The 18,068-nt window shown below is 42.9% G+C and overlaps 1 protein-coding gene and 1 long non-coding RNA gene across 17 annotated transcripts in view; one reads left to right on the forward strand and one right to left on the reverse strand.

Moving 5' to 3' along the window:
- Window positions 1-6,579: 6,579 nt before the first annotated feature.
- The window catches only part of GCNT1 (glucosaminyl (N-acetyl) transferase 1), a 168,595-nt gene continuing 157,106 nt past the window's right edge, over window positions 6,580-18,068 (forward strand). For 4 of the 16 annotated variants that reach the window (XM_044939971.2, XM_044939970.2, XM_044939972.2 and 1 more), the window contains exons 1-2: window positions 12,310-13,594; window positions 14,443-14,565. Coding sequence is in view for 2 of the 16 variants with exons in the window: in XM_044939976.2 (XP_044795911.1) it covers window positions 13,337-13,594; window positions 14,443-14,565 (381 nt within the window). In the remaining 14 variants the exon portion in view is untranslated. The other 12 variants (XM_044939976.2, XR_006549950.2, XR_006549951.2 and 9 more) reach the window with 9 other exon arrangements.
- LOC123332850 lies at window positions 12,972-14,020 on the reverse strand. The gene is made up of 2 exons (XR_006549952.2): window positions 13,891-14,020; window positions 12,972-13,634 (listed from the first exon to the last, which is right to left on the reverse strand). It is a non-coding gene; the product is annotated as an uncharacterized LOC123332850 (long non-coding RNA).

Genomic DNA, 18,068 nt, shown 5'->3' on the forward strand with positions numbered 1-18,068 from the left:
CTTAAGTGATACCATTGGAAGTCTGTGCACAGGATTGCTCAGTTGGCAGAGTTCTTTCCCCTGGGTCTCTGGGATAGTCCTTCTCTGCAGAAGACAAAACACTCTGACCTGTAGCTGATTTGTAGGCACGTTTAAAGAAGCATCAGAGTAAAACAAAAAGAACTATCTGTAGATGATGAAACACTTAGAATGACCAGGGTTAACTTATACCTGGTAATTTTCAAAAGTGGAAGATCTGATGAGAATTCATGACAGAAATAATGCAAGAAGCAAGAAAATTTGTTTATGTGGCATGCAAGAATGAAGTCAATCCAAAAATCAAAGGGGTTTTACCTGAAAATAGGGTTTGCCTCTTGGTGGATGTGGAGCCAAAAGACACAATCAAGCCCAAGAGCAGAAGGAAGGATTTATTACTTGCAACAAGTAAGGAGAAAACCCGAGGATGTTTCCCAAAGAAGTGTCTCCCTGAACAGTAAAAGCAGGAGGGCTTCCCTGGTGGCTCAGTGGTAAAGAATCCACCTGCCAATGCCAGAGACATGCGTTCAACCCCTAATCTGGGAAGATCCTACATGCCGTGCAGTAACTAAGCCCATGCACCACAACTATTGAGCCTGTGCTGTGGAGCCCGGAAGCCTCAGCTACTGAGCCCATGTGCTTCAACTACTGAACTCCACGTGCCCTAGAGCCTGTGCTCCCCAACAAGAGGAGCCACCACCATGAGAAACCCTCACACAGCAGCTAGAGGGTAGGCCCCAATCACTACAACTAGAGAAATGCCTGCCCATCAACAAAGACCCAGCACAACCAAAAATAAATTTTAAAAAAATTGGGAAAGTTTTAAGTTAAGGGTACATGCATATTCATGAAGGGTCTTGAACACAGGAGAATTCGGCATAGAGTAGGGTAAAGGTTGACAGAGTCCAGGCTCCAGTTGATTGAGATCTAGGAGAGTCAGTGAAATCAATGATAACATTTCTTAGGTTCCAGTTAGCCCCTAGTGTTCCAGGGCATTGGGTTCCACAGAACTCCTCAAGAATGTCTTTCAGACTAATCTTTACCTTCAAAAAAGAACTGGGAGTCTTTACAACTGATACATTATCTTCGATATGTCAAAAGAGCTATGTCTGGTTCTCTTCTTCCAGGGGACCTATATGCTATCTGCCTGCAGTAGCAATAGAAGATTCTAGAAGTAAATATAGGAGGTAACATGGCTCTAAAGAACCATGGCTCTTTCAAAAGTGAATCAACTTTGTTTTTCTTTTACATAATCAAGAACATGATAAAGTCAACCCAAGGCACAGGAAGTTACTATGATAAGATCTAAAATGTTTATCTTCTAGGCAAAATTACTTTCCCTTTCTTAAAAAAAAATATATCCTGTAGACCTTACATACAAAGTTGTCTCGTTCTGGTAGTATTTCTCCAAGTAGAGTCTCACTCACTGTTATGGGCTGAATTCAGTTCAGTTCAGTTCAGTTGCTCAGTCATGTCTGACTCTTTGCAACCCCATGAATTGCAGCACACCAGGCCTCCCTGTCCATCACCAACTCCCGGAGTTTACTCAAACTCATGTCCATTGAGTTGGTGATGCCATCTAACCATCTCATCCTCTGTTGTCCCCTTCTCCTCCTGCCTTCAATCTTTCCCAACATCAGGGTCTTTTCAAATGAGTCAGCTCTTCACATCAGGTGGCCAAAATATTGGAGATTCAGCTTCAACACCAGTCCTTCCAATGAACACCCAGGACTGATTTCCTTTAGGATGGACTGGTTGGATCTCCTTGCAGTCCAAGGGACTCTCAAGAGTCTTCTTCAACACCACAGTTTAAAAGCGTCAATTCTTCAGTGCTCAGCTTTCTTTATAGTCCAACTCTCACATCCATACATGACTACTGGAAAAACCATAGCCTTGACTAGACGGACCTTTGTTGGCAAAGTAATGTCTCTGCTTTTCAATATGCTATCTAGGTTGGTCATAACTTTTCTTCCAAGGAGTAAGCATCTTTTAATTTCATGGCTGCAGTCACCATCTGCAGTGATTTTGGAGCCCCCAAAAATATAGTCAGCCACTGTTTCCACTGTTTCTCCATCTATTTGCCATGAAGTGATGGGACTGGATGCCATGAATTATGGGCTGAATTATGTTCTTTTAAAATTCATATATTTTAGACCTAACACCTAAGTGTCCCCATATATGACTGTATTTGGAGATAGGGTCTTCAAATAGTAAGTTAAATGAGGTCATTAGAGTAGGTCCTAATCCGATACAGACAGGGTCCCTGTAGGAAGACAGAGGGAGAAGACAATCATCTACAAGCTAAGGACAGAGGTTTCAGAAGATATCAACTTTGCTAACACTTTGACTTGTGTCAAGCCTAGAGGCCTCCAGCCTCCAGAACTGTAAGAAAATAAAGTGCTGTTGGTTAAGCCAGCCAGGCTCTGATACTTGGTTAGTGTAGCCTTAGAAAACTATTTAATAATACACTTACAGAGAGAACTATGATGTAAACAACTGCAGACTCTTATATATTGCCATATTGTAGCTGACTGGCCAAGCTAAAGAATATACATTTCAAAACTTTTTTCTATAGCCATGTGTTTCCTTTGATCCCTGGGTCAGGAATATCCTCTGGAGGAGGGCATGGCAACCCACTCCAGTATTCTTGCCTGGAGAGGAGGAGCCTGGCGGGCTACAGTCCATAGGATTGTAAAGAATCGATAAGGACTTAGTGACTACACCACTACCACAAACATATAGTAGATATTGTTGTTGTTTTTCAGTCCCCCAGTCACGGCTAACTCTTTGCAACCCCATGGACTACAGCAAGCCAGGCCTCCCTGTCCCTCCCCATTTTCTGAAGTTTGCCCAAGTTCACATCCATAGTGATGCCATTCAGCCATCTCATCTTCTGACGCCCTCTTATTCTTCTGCTCTCAACCTTTCCCAGCATCAGGGATTTTTCCAATAATGTTAGCTTATTAATTAGAAAATCTAGATAATTTTAGGAAGAATGTGTCCAAATAGAATAAAAAATGTGTGCTTTTTTTATGCTTGATGACGATAACTCAGAAGACAAGTTTTTATTAAAAACTTTTATTAAACTGACAATATCAGGCTAGTGTTATTTTCCAAATATTTACCTAAATTATGTGAACCTGAATTCTTTAAATATTTGGGATAGTTTCTGCAGAAGTACCTTGAAAGTACTCTTCAGATCAGATCAGATCAGATCAGTCGCTCAGTCGTGTCCGACTCTTTGTGACCCCGTGAATCGCAGCACGCCAGGCCTCCCTGTCCATCACCAACTCCCGGAGTTCACTCAGACTCACGTCCATCGAGTCAGTGATGCCATCCAGCCATCTCATCCTCTGTCATCCCCTTCTCCTCTTGCCCCTAATCCCTCCCAGCATCAGAGTCTTTTTCAAAGAGTCAACTCTTTGCATGAGGTGGCCAAAGTACTGGAGTTTCAGCTTTAGCATCATTCCTTCCAAAGAAATCCCAGGGCTGATCTCCTTCAGAATGGACGGGTTGGATCTCCTTGCAGTCCAAGGGACTCTCAAGAGTCTTCTCCAACACCACAGTTCAAAAGCATCAATTCTTCGGTGCTCAGCCTTCTTCACAGTCCAACTCTCACATCCATACATGACCACAGGAAAAATCATAGCCTTGACTAGACGGACCTTTGTTGGTGAAGTAATGTCTCTGCTTTTCAATATGCTATCTAGGTTGGTCATAACTTTCCTTCCAAGGAGTAAGCGTCTTTTAATTTCATGGCTGCAGCCACCTGAGTATTAAAATTTCATTTTAGAAGTATTAGGGATAAATATATTAGAAGTTCAATTTCTTTAATTTCTGGGAATTTTAGGAATATTTAATTTACATAAGTGCTAACTTATTTCTACGTCAGTCAGAACTGAGGACATTTAAGGGATTTTATCATCTAATTTGGTAATACCATCTGTATTTAGGAAAGTAGTATATGCATAAACATATATGGACTTTCCAGGTGGCACTATTGGTAAAGAATCCACCTACAAAGCAGGAGACACAAGAGATGCGGGTTTGATTTCTGGGTCAGGAAGATCCCCTGGAGGATGGCAGGGTAACCCACTCCAAGATTCTTGTCTAGAGAAAGCCATAGACAAGATATGGGCTTGTAGTCTATAATGGGCTATGGTCCATAGCATCGCAAAGAACTGGACATGACTAAAGCAACTGAGCACATAGCTAACACACATAATACATATATTCTTATATGTATGTACACATATACCTGCAAATAGAGACAGGCACAAATAGAAAGTTTACAGCTTCAATGTCAACGTTTCAACTCATTGGTTCATGTAAATGGGTGTGCAGCTCTCATCTTTTTCCCACCTCTATATTTTGACCACAGTTGTGTTTCTTTTTTTTTTTTTTTTTTAATTTAATTTTATTTTATTTTTAAACTTTACATAACTGTATTAGATTTGCCAAATATCAAAATGAATCCGCCACAGGTATACATGTGTTCCCCATCCTGAACCCTCCTCCCTCCTCCCTCCCCATTCCATCCCCCTGGGTCGTCCCAGTGCACCAGCCCCAAGCATGCAGCATCGTGCATCGAACCTGGACTGGCAACTCATTTCATACATATTTTACATGTTTCAATGCCATTCTCCCAAATCTTCCCACCCTCTCCCTCTCCCACAGAGTCCATAAGACTGTTCTATACATCAGTGTCTCTTTTGCTGTCTCGTACACAGGGTTATTGTTACCATCTTTCTAAATTCCATATATATGCGTTAGTATACTGTATTGGTGTTTTTCTTTCTGGCTTACTTCACTCTGTATAATAGGCTCCAGTTTCATCCACCTCATTAGAACTGATTCAAATGTATTCTTTTTAATGGCTGAATAATATTCCACTGTGTATATGTACCACAGCTTTCTTATCCATTCATCTGCTGATGGACATCTAGGTTGCTTCCATGTCCTGGCTATTATAAACAGTGCTGCGATGAACATTGGGGTACTCGTGTCTCTTTCCCTTCTGGTTTTCTCAGTGTGTGTGCCCAGCAGTGGGATTGCTGGATCATAAGGCATGTCTATTTCCAGTTTTTTAAGGAATCTCCACACTGTTCTCCATAGTGGCTGTACTAGTTTGCATTCCCACCAACAGTGTAAGAGGGTTCCCTTTGCTCCACACCCTCTCCCGCATTTATTACTTGTAGACTTTTGGATCGCAGCCATTATGACTGGTGTGAAATGGTACCTCATAGTGGTTTTGATTTGCATTTCTCTGATAATGAGTGATGTTGAGCATCTTTTCATGTGTTTGTTAGCCATCTGTATGTCTTCTTTGGAGAAATGTCTATTTAGTTCTTTGGCCCATTTTTTGATTGGGTCATTTATTTTTCTGGAGTTGAGCTGTAGGAGTTGCTTGTATATTCTCGAGATTAGTTGTTTGTCAGTTGCTTCATTTGCTATTATCTTCTCCCATTCTGAAGGCTGTCTTTTCACCTTGCTAATAGTTTCCTTTGATGTGCAGAAGCTTTTAAGGTTAATTAGGTCCCATTTGTTTAATTTTGCTTTTATTTCCAATATTCTGGGAGGTGGGTCATAGAGGATCCTGCTGTGATGTATGTCGGAGAGTGTTTTGCCTATGTTCTCCTCTAGGAGTTTTATAGTTTCTGGTCTTACGTTGAGATCTTTAATCCATTTTGAGTTTATTTTTGTGTATGGTGTTAGAAAGTGTTCTAGTTTCATTCTTTTACAAGTGGTTGACCAGATTTCCCAGCACCACTTGTTAAAGAGATTGTCTTTAATCCATTGTATATTCTTGCCTCCTTTGTCGAAGATAAGGTGTCCATATGTGCGTGGATTTATCTCTGGGCTTTCTATTTTGTTCCATTGATCTATATTTCTGTCTTTGTGCCAGTACCATACACAGTTGTGTTTCTAGCCAAGAATTACTTGCTCAATATGAGGCTTAAGCATCACCATGCATGTTGGTAAAGCAGACCTTTAAGATTTCTTCTGCCCTTATGAGTAATCTTATGGAGTCTGTGGACTAAATTTGGGGAAAGGGACCAAGGAAAGATCAAGTGGTCATCTGTGTACCCCCAAAGCCTATATGAGTAGCTAAAATATCCAGTCTGTTTCCAATGACTTTTTTTCAGGCAAGTGTTACTGTTGGGCTCCCTGAGGCCCTCAAGAGCCCCTGATGGGAGGAGGGTGTACTTGAAGGCCCAACGTTCCCTGTGCTGCCTTGATACTCAAGGGCCTCACCCTGAGTTCCCCTGCTTTCGTCTCCACTCAGCTAGTTCCCCTATCAGCCAGACCAGATGCTCTGCTACTCCTCAGGGAGGAGTCTTACCTCCCTGCCAGCCCACACAATTACTTAAATAAGATATCACTTATTCCCATGGAAACCAAGGGTCACAATCACTAGTGTCTCTGCCACAGAGCCTGCCTCCCACAGGCCCTGCTGATTCACTCTGATGTTGAGTGTAACTCCCAGGAGGTCCTGAATGACATGTTGTATTCTCCTCCCCCAGCTGAGCCTACTAATAAACTTCTATCAGTCTCACCTGTCTAATACCAGGTGTCATGTCTTTGACTGTCTGGTTCTCTTTAGGGCAGGAGGTCCTTCCTTCACCAATGGAGTGAAGAGGAGGTGAGCAGAACAGAAGGGGCCCAACTCTTAAGAAGTAAGGATTTGAGGGGCTGCGATGGGTAGGGAGGGGTCCCACAGGGTGGATGGGGTTGGAGGAGATATGGGCGTTGAAGGGGGACAGATCAAAGGATTCAAGGAAGCTGAAGAGAAGGTTCCAATGATAAAAGGGAAGGGGGGAAAGATGGGAAGGGAGAGTTTGGCGAGATCCCATGTTTGCCAAAGAAGCCTCTGAAGTTCTAAATTGCTTTTGGTAAAGGTTGCCATTTTTGAAGATATTAAACTGAAATGTGACAAGCAAAGACTCTCTTTTTGTTGGAAAGAATAAAAGTAACTTTACTGTGATTCAACCCACGGTTGATTCATGTCAATGTATGGCAAAAACCACTACAATATTGTAAAGTAATTAGCCTCCAATTAAAATTAATTAATTAAAAACAAATAAACAAACAAACAAGAGAGGCTTCCCAGGTGGCACTAGTGGTAAAGAACCCACCTGCCAGTGCAGGAGACAAAAGAGGCATGGATTCAATCCCTGGGTCAGGAAGCTCCCCTGGAGAAGGAAATGGCAGCCCACTCCAGCATCCTTGCATGGAGAATCCCATGGACAGAGGAGCTGGGTGGGCTACAGTATATGGGGTTGCAAAGAATTGGACGCACTGAAGCGACTTAGCATGCACAACAAAGAAATCCAGAGCGCTGGCTCAAGACCTGAATTTACCAAGGTTTCCTGAACTCACCAAAGTTGCCTCGAATCTCTACCTTTGTAGGTAGAGGCCCATAGTTTTTGAGCCAAGTCATAGCACCAGAAAACTGTCAAACAGAAACCAATTCCAGGTTTGGTAAGGGCAGACTTTATTTAAAAGGATTATTGCACTAGGGGGAGGGGAGATTATAATGGAGACTACTCCATTTATAAGCTCTACAAGCTTTTGAAAGGTCAGGCAGCAAAGAGCCTTTCTTTCATGGGAGAGTCAACAAGGCTAGAATGAAAGAGTGAGAGGAACAGCTGTCTTGACCAGGCAACTGACCAGGAAAAGTTTTCCTTGAGATCAGGAAAGGAAGGGGCTCCGCTTCCATCCCCCCACGTTCATTGGGTGGCATGCAGGCTCTTCGCTCCCCAGCCAGGGATGTAACCCATGCCCTTCCAGTGGAAGCATGGAGTCCTAACTCCTGGACCTGTAGGGAATTCCCAGGCTTCTTGGTAGGGGCAATTAGGGTTTTTTCCTGCCTCTCAATGTTAGCTTAGTAGAGGGTGAATGAAAGAAAAACTGGGGAAAGAAGAATGCCTAACTAAAATCAAGTGGGCAGGCATTTTATCCAGATAGGTAAGCAGGAAAAACAGTTCAGCTACTGATTTTACAAGACAAAAAAGGGAATTTGGAGGATTCTGTGTCTGGTCTTACAATAGGGAGTTCTGGGTGAGTTTTATCTAAGTTACTTGAGGAAAGGTGGTGGTTCTTTGCAGTAAGCTGTTTCCTGGAACACAAAAGGGTGTGGGGATGATGTTTTTTTTTTAAACCTCCACTGTCTTTCGAGAGCACAGGGTTTGAGTTAAGTTTAATACCGTCTCCTTATTTGAGTTGTGCTTTTAATCAGTTTTATTATATTTAAAAAATGTATCAGAAATGTCATCACTGCAACAGCTCTGTTTATAAGCACTTCCCTGCATCTATAATATTAGAATAGTTAAAGCTTGTAACTATGAGTTTACTCCTCATGCTGGTTATTAAGATGTGGCTCAGTCAGGAGACTTGGGTTTGATCCCTGGGTCAGGAAGATCCCCTGGAGAAGGAAATGGCAATTCACTCCAGTATTCTTGCCTGGGAAATCCAAGGGACAGAGGAGCCTGGTGGGCTACAGTCCATGGGGTTGCAAGAGTTGAACATGACTGAGTGACTAAACCTACCAACCTACCTATCTACCCTGAATCTATAACATTAGGATAGTTGAAAATTGTAATTATGAATTTACTCCTCATGCTGGTTATTAAGGTGTCGTGACTCAAGCCCTTTCTTCTGTACTCTTCTGTGATGCTGTGGGTGTGACAAAGCCAACGACTTTTCCTGCAAGGTTTTGCCAATAGCGGGGCGCTCGAGCAGAGCGGAGAGCTGGTGGAGGGAGAAGGGATTTGCTCCTTGATATTTGGTCAGTGGGGAAAAACAATTCAGGTAATCACTCCCACCAGTGTTACCAAGCAGCGGCTCTTTTACCTGGCTGCGGCAGTTGGTTCCAATTTTCCAATTTTTAATCTACCCTCTCTTCCAGCCTCAACACTTGCCTTCAGAAGTAGCGTGCCCAGCTGGGTACTCCCCTCCCCAACCTCAGAGGTCTGAGTGCTGCTCCTCAGGGGCATTCTCCCAGCTCTTAGTTTCTTCTTGTTTCACGTTTTGTTTTGTACTGGAGTCTAGCCGATTAACAGCGTTGTGACAGTTTCAGGTGAACAGCAAAGGGCCTCAGCCATACATGCACATGTATCCATTCCTCCCCAGATTCCCCTCCCATCCAGGCTGCCACATAACCTTGTTCCAGCTCTTAGTTTCTGATAACGCCACACTTCTCTCTCCAGCTCCACCAGGGGCAGCTACTCCCCTCAGTTACGGGCATCTCTTTGTTACTGCCCATGTTTCCCTTTCTGCTTTTTCAATCCTCCATTATATGTTTAATTCCTTAAATTCTTACATTCTCTATAAAAATAACTGCTATAACCCCTAAGAGATCCAGAAATACTTTCTGAACTTGTATAGATTTATGATGGATTATAAATTATTGTGATAATTAAGAATAAGTGGATTTTATCCATAGGATATATGCCACATCCAACTGACAAAGATATATTCTAAAAATTAATTTATAAATTCACTATCTGGATCTTGAAATGAATTTTCCTAACAAAAGAATACTACACATCAAGTCAGATGATCAATTCATCAGTGTTCACAATGTAACTGAACAAACTATACAAATTGTGTTAGGCAACAGAACTAGCGTAGCTTGGCAATATATATTCAAAGTTGCAAATGTAATGCTAGTGAAACCAAGCCCCCTAAAAATGAGTTCCCTTGTCAAATTAATGACTAACCTCTCTATTCAAAACTTTATTCTCTTTCTTGTCATGCCCCTTTTCCCCTCAAGATCGAAGAGTATCAAGCAAAGGGGGTATTGAAACTGATCACCACCCTGTGGGACCTTCCCAGGTACAAAAACCCTTCCATGTTGCTTGTTTCTCATTTATAGAAAAAGGCTTTAGTCCTGTATGCCAAAGAGCAGACTTAAGCAGTTATCAATTAGGAAAGTGAGGGAATGCAGAAACAGAGGGAAAGCAGGCAAAAACCAATAGTGCAACTCTACAACATGCAACAATAAAACAAAGTCCTAGTTCCTCCTCAAGGGATACAAAGAACCATCTGATACATATCTTTGAGTTGTTGTCAAGAATCTCTAAGACCCCCACCCACCCAGGTGCAGGATGCTGTCTATAAGCTGACCAGAAACAGTAGACCCCAGACTGGTGGGAACCAGAATGTTGGTGATAAAGATTCTGGAAACAGCACCACTGACCAGTCAGAAAAAAGTCCATGAGCTGCAACCCTCACCCAGAATGGTTTCTTTAAAAGCCCCGCCCTGAAGGCTGTCAGGGAGTCAGAGAGTTTTGATCATGGGCTGCCAGTTTTCCTTGCTTGGCACCCTGCAAATAAATCCTGTGCATTCCTTCACCAAAACTGGTGTCAGTAAATTGATTTTGCTGCAAAATAGGTGAGTAGACTCAAGTTTGGTTCAGTAACACTAGCAACAAATTGTATTCACTCTTTTGCTCTTTTAATTAAAAATGTTTAAATACTTTTATAAACAATATATCCAAAATACTGTCATTTCAAACTATAATTAATATTTTTAAATACATTTAAATGAGATACTAAAATTTTTTTTTTCATATTAAGACTTCAAAATTGACTGTGTATCTTACACTTTACTGGGAAAGGCCTGGTAAAATTGAGTAATTTTCCCAATTGGTTTAAGCCCTGACCTTAAATACCATCTTCAGCTGAAGATGAAAGAAGATGTGGGCGGGGTAGGGCATAGTCACTTTAGATAGTCATCAAAAAAAAAAAAGCACAGTGAACAAAAGGAGTGTTGTGATGCTTTGACAAAAATTTTTAGAGGTTTGTCATTCTCTCTCTTCCTAGTAGGGCTTCCTTGGTGGCTCAGAGGGTAAAGAATCCTCCTGCAACACGGGAGACCTGGGTTCGGTCCCTGGGTTGGGAAGTTCTCCTGGAGACAGGAATGGCAATCCACTTCAGTATTCTGGCCTGGAGAAGCCCATTGACAGAGGAACCTGCGGGGCTACAGTCCATGGGGTTGCAAAGAGTTGGGCACGACTGAGCGACTAACACTTCCACACTACCTCTTCCCAGTACAGGGAGAGAGACACCCTTACAAAGGTGTCACATATGATTTCTCTTATATATAAAAATATCTTCACACAAGAGTAACTTTAACTTGGTTTCAGAGCTTTTCTTGTGTTTGAAGTTTCTTAAAAATAACCAGTTTTAAATGACTCTTATGACAAAGGGACGTGTTTTGGGATGGCATATTCTGCTCCCCTAAATAGGAATACTAGGTATTGATAATTAAAAAAAAACCCCAAAAAACTGAAAATAGTCTTGCTGAAAGCACAGTAAGAAAAAAACTGGTCAAGTGAGGGTGGAGGAAACATGTTTAATCTAGTGGAAGTGACAGGCTTAGTTTCAAACACTGAATTAACAAAATTTATGAATTTAATTTCATAATGCAGTATTAGAGTTTTAGTATAATTGCTTTCACAATGGCTTGACTTAAGGAATTTTAAAATATCACTTTGTCTTTTAGTGAAAAACATCATCTGGATTAGCAATAGATTGAAAAAAACTTGCAATTACTTTTTCTCTAACTCTGACCAATATGTACATGCTGTGTATATCTGCAGAAGATATTTTGGGTTCTGATTTTTGTTTCCATGATAAAAATATAAACCATGGCTTAGAGGTTCATGAACAAGGAGCTCCCTTTCCTTGTTCTAGGTCTTGCACATAATGCATTTTAAGAAGATTCCTAAATAAAATTAAAGCAAGATGTTCCAAGATTATTGGAGGAGGAGGAATATCCTCAGGCAAGATCTATATCCCCCCAGGAATATCTCACTAGTGACTCCCCCATTGTCAGGATGGCTGGCCTGCTTGTTGCTGCTTCGCCCAGCAATGCTCTGGCACAGGGGTGGGGAGGAGGAGAGTCCATAGCAGTCCTCTCAGAATGTTCCAATGTCTAGAAGAGAAAAGGTCAGGTCTCCATAAAAGAGACAGGTGAGTTGGCTTGAAACCTGTGTGTGCTGCCAAGTGGCTAATTTATGTTCCACTTACCTGGAACTATCATCTTCTGCTCTGTGTGGATATATCTATACAAACACCCCTGTCCCGAGGGCATCTAACCCCATCAAGTCCAAAGCCCAAGAAGGTGAGCCTCAGAGAGTCAGTGGGTACCAGCCCTTCTCTTTGTGTTCATGCATCTCCCCCTGAGCAATGACCCCCTTTGATTAGAGTGATGAACACTAGGCAAACTTCCTGTTATAGGGAAACCCACCCACTCACAGCACCTCAGCTTTACCCCACAGCCCCAACAGGAACCGGTGGGTAGGGAAATGACTGTATTCAGTTAGTTCCTTTATTTATTTCAATGCATATGTGTTGGGTGAATTAAGTGATATGAAGAGAAATAATCTGCACTCCAGGAGTTAAAATCCCGAAGAGTCAGACATGACTTGGCACGCGTGCACACACACTCACACACAAATGTAATGAGTTTTTAAAATACTAAATTTTTTAGTAAGTAAATCTCATGATGTCAAAAGTTCCGCTTCTCTGTACACTGTTGCCTAATTGAATCTTGGAGACAGTTTTGGGTGAAGTAGAAAAGGATCGCTTTATTACTTTTCCAGGCAAAGAGGGACACAGTGGATTAACTGCCCTCAAAACTGTATGTCCCAACTTGGGGAGGATAGTGATAAGTTTTGCATTAACTATTCAAAGATGGTGTGATTAGCTTGCAGGCATTTTTCTGATGGGTTGGTGGTGAGATAAGTCAGCATCATCAACCTTCAGGTCTAACGGCACTGGGGTCTAAATGCTCCTGGGCAGTATACCGTGTTTCAGTATTTGTGGAATAGTTCAAAGATATTGTGTGTGTATTTGTTGACGAGAAAAAGGGACCTTGCCCCAGGCCCTTGGTCTTAATAACTGCTTGAATCTGCTCAGTGGAATTCAGGGAAGGTCATGGAAGCTGAATGGAGGCAGTTTCCTATAATCAAAGAACTGGGGGACACAGAAAGGCCTTGTGTTCAGGAGACCCACAGGACCCTGTAGACGTCTCTCATCACGGAAAACAAACAAACCCAATGGTCATACCTAATTTTAACACAATATAAAGACCTCCGGAATTTTTTTTTTTCCTTTGGTTGTAAACCCTGTTTTTAAAATAAGAAAAGGCAGCGCTTCCCGCGGTTCCTGCCTCCCAGGAAGGGGGTATAAAATTCTGAAGACCCCACTCAAGTGCTCAGTCCCTAATCGGTTCTACCAACTAAGAACCCAAGTCAACCTAAGGAAGGAGAAAGAGGAAGCACGCAGTCAAGCACTTCCACCAGACAACGAAATGCCCAGAGGGCGCGCTGACTTGGGCCAGAAGGCCCAGGCAGCAGAGGTCTGCGAAGCAGGGATGCGCTGGGCGGGGCCTAGAGGGGCGGGCCCAGGGGCGTGGCGCACGGGCGCGAGGGTGGGCGGCCCGAGACCCGGCCGCGCGGTCCTCCGGCGCCAAGAGTTCAGTCAGCCTAGCGCGGAGCAGCGCCGGGCGGGAGCGTCCCCTTGCTGCCCAGCAGCCTCCAGCGTCTTCCGGGCCAGGCACTCGCTGCAGGTAACCAACGCTCCACCAGGTCTCCTGCTCGGCTGCCTGGCTGGAGAGGAGGAAATGGGAAGGATAGGCGGGAAAGAGGAAGCCGCCCCTTAACCAGGGCCCGGCTGCAGCGAGTGGGATCAGCTCCTCCGGGAAAGAGGACGCGGAGCCGGGGCAGGAGAAAGAGGATGCGCGGTGGGAATCCACTTCCAGCTTGTGCGTCCGGGACCGGGGGTGGTGCAGAGCGCCCTGCCTCGACCCAACTCTTCCGTCCGGTTCGGGGAGCCTGGGACTAGGACTTTGGTGCCCACTATCACCTGGAAGCCACTTGTTTCTGCTGTCTTTCCCCCTGGTTCACGTAGCGAGTAGTAGTTTAGGAATCGGGAGTTGGCGGCTGCGGGCGTGGAGAGGCCGGGCGCGAACAGTTCCTCACTGTTGTGCTTTGGGGGCCAGAGGCTTTAACTTCGAATAATCCTAATCGTGGCCTTGCGGAGCGGAGAGGTATTTATTACCCCCATTTTACTGATAAAGATAGAAGCCTGCGCCGGGATGTTAAATGACTCACCCTAGGGGCTAACCACTGGAAAGGAGACGCTACTCTAGGGGCGCCAAAGCCCTCACGCGTTTCCTCACCTTCCTGTTTGCTCTGCATGCTTCACGCCACGTCTAGAAAACGCGTGCTGCTGCTGCTGGCTCTGTGGTGAAACAGGTGATTGTTCTTGAACGCATTATATTCCCTTCCTAGGTTTCTTTTTGGTTTTGTGTTGCTAGCGCCCAATTTCTGATTCAAATATTTCCAATTTTTGTTGATTAGCTTTTTGAGGTGGAAGAAGCTCTCCCTCACAGCTCTTTCCCTCCCTGCCTTGTAGCTCTGTTCCTGGATACCGAGCAAAACACAGGCACCCCAGCCTGCTACACACTTCTCATCTTTCTCCGTGGATGATAGGTCGCCCGTGCATCCAGGCTGGGCCTTGCGGGCTGCCAGGTTGGAGGTGAGTCTTGTAGTCACCTGGCATCCTGCACACTCATTGGCTTTGTTATTTCGTTCTAGGGGGAACAGAGTCTTCATTTTACAAGTAGTAGGACAAGAGGGAAATTGAGGGGATATACAGTGTTCAGAGAAAGCCTGGTACCTGGAGATGAGAACAAGGCCACAGGTTTTTGTGGTCTGCATTTGGTGAGGGCTAGGTGAGCATCTGGCCGGACACTTACTTGTAAGCTTCTCTGGGCATCCTGCCCCCCTTTTAGAGCTGTTCTGAAGGGCAGATTTGTTTTACAGAGGGGAGGAAGAGGGCTGAATGGTTTTTAAAGATCAGTGTAAATTACCTTCTAGGAACCCAGGCAGTTCTAACCCCACTGCCCCGGATTAAGGAAAATGGCTTTCTGCTGTGGCTTAATCATTAAGCCTTCACGGATTTTTAGCAGACCTTCAAGATGGTCCTTCAGGGAAACTTTGGAGTTCTCAGACACCATTCCATGTTTAAAAAGAAAGAAATGGCAACCCACTCCAGTGTTCTTGCCTGGAGAATCCCAGGGACAGGGGAGCCTGGTGGGCTGCCATCTATGGGGTCGCACAGAGTTGGACACTACTGAAGCAACTTAGCAGCAGCAGCAGCAGCAACACACAGTGAATTTACTTTTACAGAGTTTTATTGGTAGATAAAAGAAGTTGATTTTTTTTCCCCCTTCCATCTCATGGTGAGGGTTGGAAGGTTCCAGTCAGCCCCTCTGCCTTTCCTTCAGCCTGATGTTGGAAAGGAACTTCTCAGCCTTGGCCCTAAACATGTACTGGATTTCAATTATAGGACAGCTTCCAGTCACTAGTTACTTCATCTTTATTACTGTTTGGTTATGTGGGTCTTTGTTGCTGCAGGGACTTCCTCTAGTTGGCACCAGCAGGGGCTTCTCATTTTGGTGGCTTCTCTTGCTGAGAGCGTTGCTTCGGTGGTTGCGGTACGTGGGCTCAGAGGTTGTGGCGCACAGGCTCAGTTGCTCTGAGGCATGTGGGATCTTCCTGGACCAGGAGGCTGACCCGTGTCCCCTGCATTGGCAGGTGGATTCTTAACCACTGGACCACCAGGAAAGTTCTCTAGCTCTTTTCCATTTGCAATTTTGTTGCTTAACACTAAAGAACTGTTTCTCTTGAGAATTATGAACTATCTCCTGGTGGGCTACTGTCCAAATTGTCGAATCAGGGGTGAGTTAGTGACTGAGCACAAGCAGGATCAACTATGTACAAAATGAAATTTAGGGACTTCGCTGGTGGTCCAGTGGTTATGACTGTGAGCTTCCATTGCAGGGGCCACTGGTTCAATCCCTGATATGGAAACAAAGATCTCCACATGTTGCTTGGTTTGGCCAGGGAAAAAAAAAAAACCAAAAACAAACCCCACTACAGATCTACAGGAACTAAATAGGTAATTCATGGGGAGAGCTAAATGGACTGAAATTGGTTCCAGGTGACCTGCCAACACCTGGGCGGATATCGGCCATTCTCTCCCTCTAATTGTATAGGAATTCTAGCCCAGTGTGACCAGAGCTTCCCTACCCAATAATTGAACAAAGTTTATTTAAAAAAAAAAAAAATGTAAAAAGTGATTTTAAATGTTGGCTTTTTTTCTTTCTTAAAACACAAGAAATAAAATCAAATTTGGTTTATTCATCGTATTTTCAAATCTCTTATAAACTGCTACACCTGGTGATCACATTCTCAAGTGAATGAAAAATTCTGACCTATGATATATATGTTGTACATTTTTCTGAAATGAGGTGGCAGGAAACAAATTAATCCTATTGAAAGTATCTCAGTCTCAATTTCTGTTTTCTGTGACATATAGATTAGGTCACCTGCACTGACAAAAATAGTCTTTTTATGGGCCAACCAAGGAATTGTGTTACTGTTTATTTATAGTTCTGGTTCAAGCTGTCAGCTGCCTTACTCCCTGTCTTAAAAAGAGAGTTCCCAAATGACTGTTCTTATAAATCTGTTGTTTCTCCTGGGGTCTGTCTGTATTTTAAAACACACTGGCTTTGACACAGGAGACATGGCTTGAAGTTGTCATATGTCCTTGTTGCCTATATGTGGCAAATACATGTATGCTTAGACCAGAGTTCCTTCACTATGGCACTTCTGACATTTTGGGCCAGATAATTTCCTGTTGGGATTGTCCTGTGCATTGTAAGCTGTGTAGCAGTGTTCCTGGCTCAACCCACTGGATGCCATTGGTCCCCTCCGTCTGGTTATAACGACCAAAAATGTCTCCAGACATTGTTAGATATCCCCTGGGGAGCATAGTTGCCTAGTTGACAAAAAAAATGAGCGAATATTTAAAATGCTTTAGACATTTATTAAGTAAAGTGTATACTGAACATAATTAACTTTAAACTTCTAATGACTAGAGAAGCTATCTAACACTTTAAGTATTTTTATAATAAAGATGACTGAATCAGGGTTCTTTCTGAATGGCCATGTATACCTTGCAAGACTTTGCTTCCAAAGAAATTTTAAGTGTTTGATGTGGCTGTCAAATTTCTAAAGTTTAAAATGTGGAAGCTAAAAAGGAATCCTACAGCAGTTTTCATTTTTCTCATTTTAATTGCTTGATGTCTTTCAGTTGTCTTTTAAGGTGATGGAGTATCAATGAATGATGGTTGTTGATTTGAAAAAATCAACACAGTCTCTCATATAAGAACGTCAAACAAAAGTCTAAGCAAAAATTTAACAATGAGACCTGGTGTAAATTATGTTTAAGGTAGAATTTAGTTTTAAAAGAAATTAAAAATTTTTTGCCTAACATCAATAACTAGGAAAACTGTGTGTTTCTATAGTCTGAGAAATACTAATTTTATGGAAGAGAATTATAAGTAATATATGATTTTGCTTACCAGAAGAAAAAAATGTCCTGCAAGTATAATCCTCGTGTATAATCCTGCAAGTATAATATAGACCTTATGGAGGTTGAAAACATTGCCTTGGTTATAAAAAATGCATCCTTAGCTAGGGACTGGCTATTCATTGGGCCCCTTGCAGAAATCAGACTAATTTATAAGGCTCTAGGCTGGCTACAGAGTTTGTGGGGCCCCTTCTTTAAACATTATGAATTTTAAGATGGCAACAGATAACTGAGCATTAAGCAGAACATAGGGTCTTGTGTGATTGCACACAGGAAACTGGTCCTGGTAGCTTAAAAGAGGATTATATTCACAAATAAAAATCCAGAGAACTACTCCTGCTACCATTAAGCACCCAGAATTTCTGATTCATTGATTGTACTAATATTTCCAACCAGGAGTCTATGTGTTATTTGATAATCAGTGCAGTAAATTTACTAAGAACTTCCTCCCATGATGAATTTTTCTTTTGCTAAAGAGGGAGCCAGATTGTTTGGGAGGGTCCTGTGAACTTGAATGACCTGTTTACTCATTGAACCACTATTTACTGAGCACCTGTTTGATTCTAGGCATTGTCAGCTCTGGCCTGCAGCTGTGAATGGGA

The sequence above is a fragment of the Bubalus bubalis genome, chromosome 3, assembly GCF_019923935.1.
Source record: "Bubalus bubalis isolate 160015118507 breed Murrah chromosome 3, NDDB_SH_1, whole genome shotgun sequence".
NCBI lineage: Eukaryota > Metazoa > Chordata > Mammalia > Artiodactyla > Bovidae > Bubalus > Bubalus bubalis.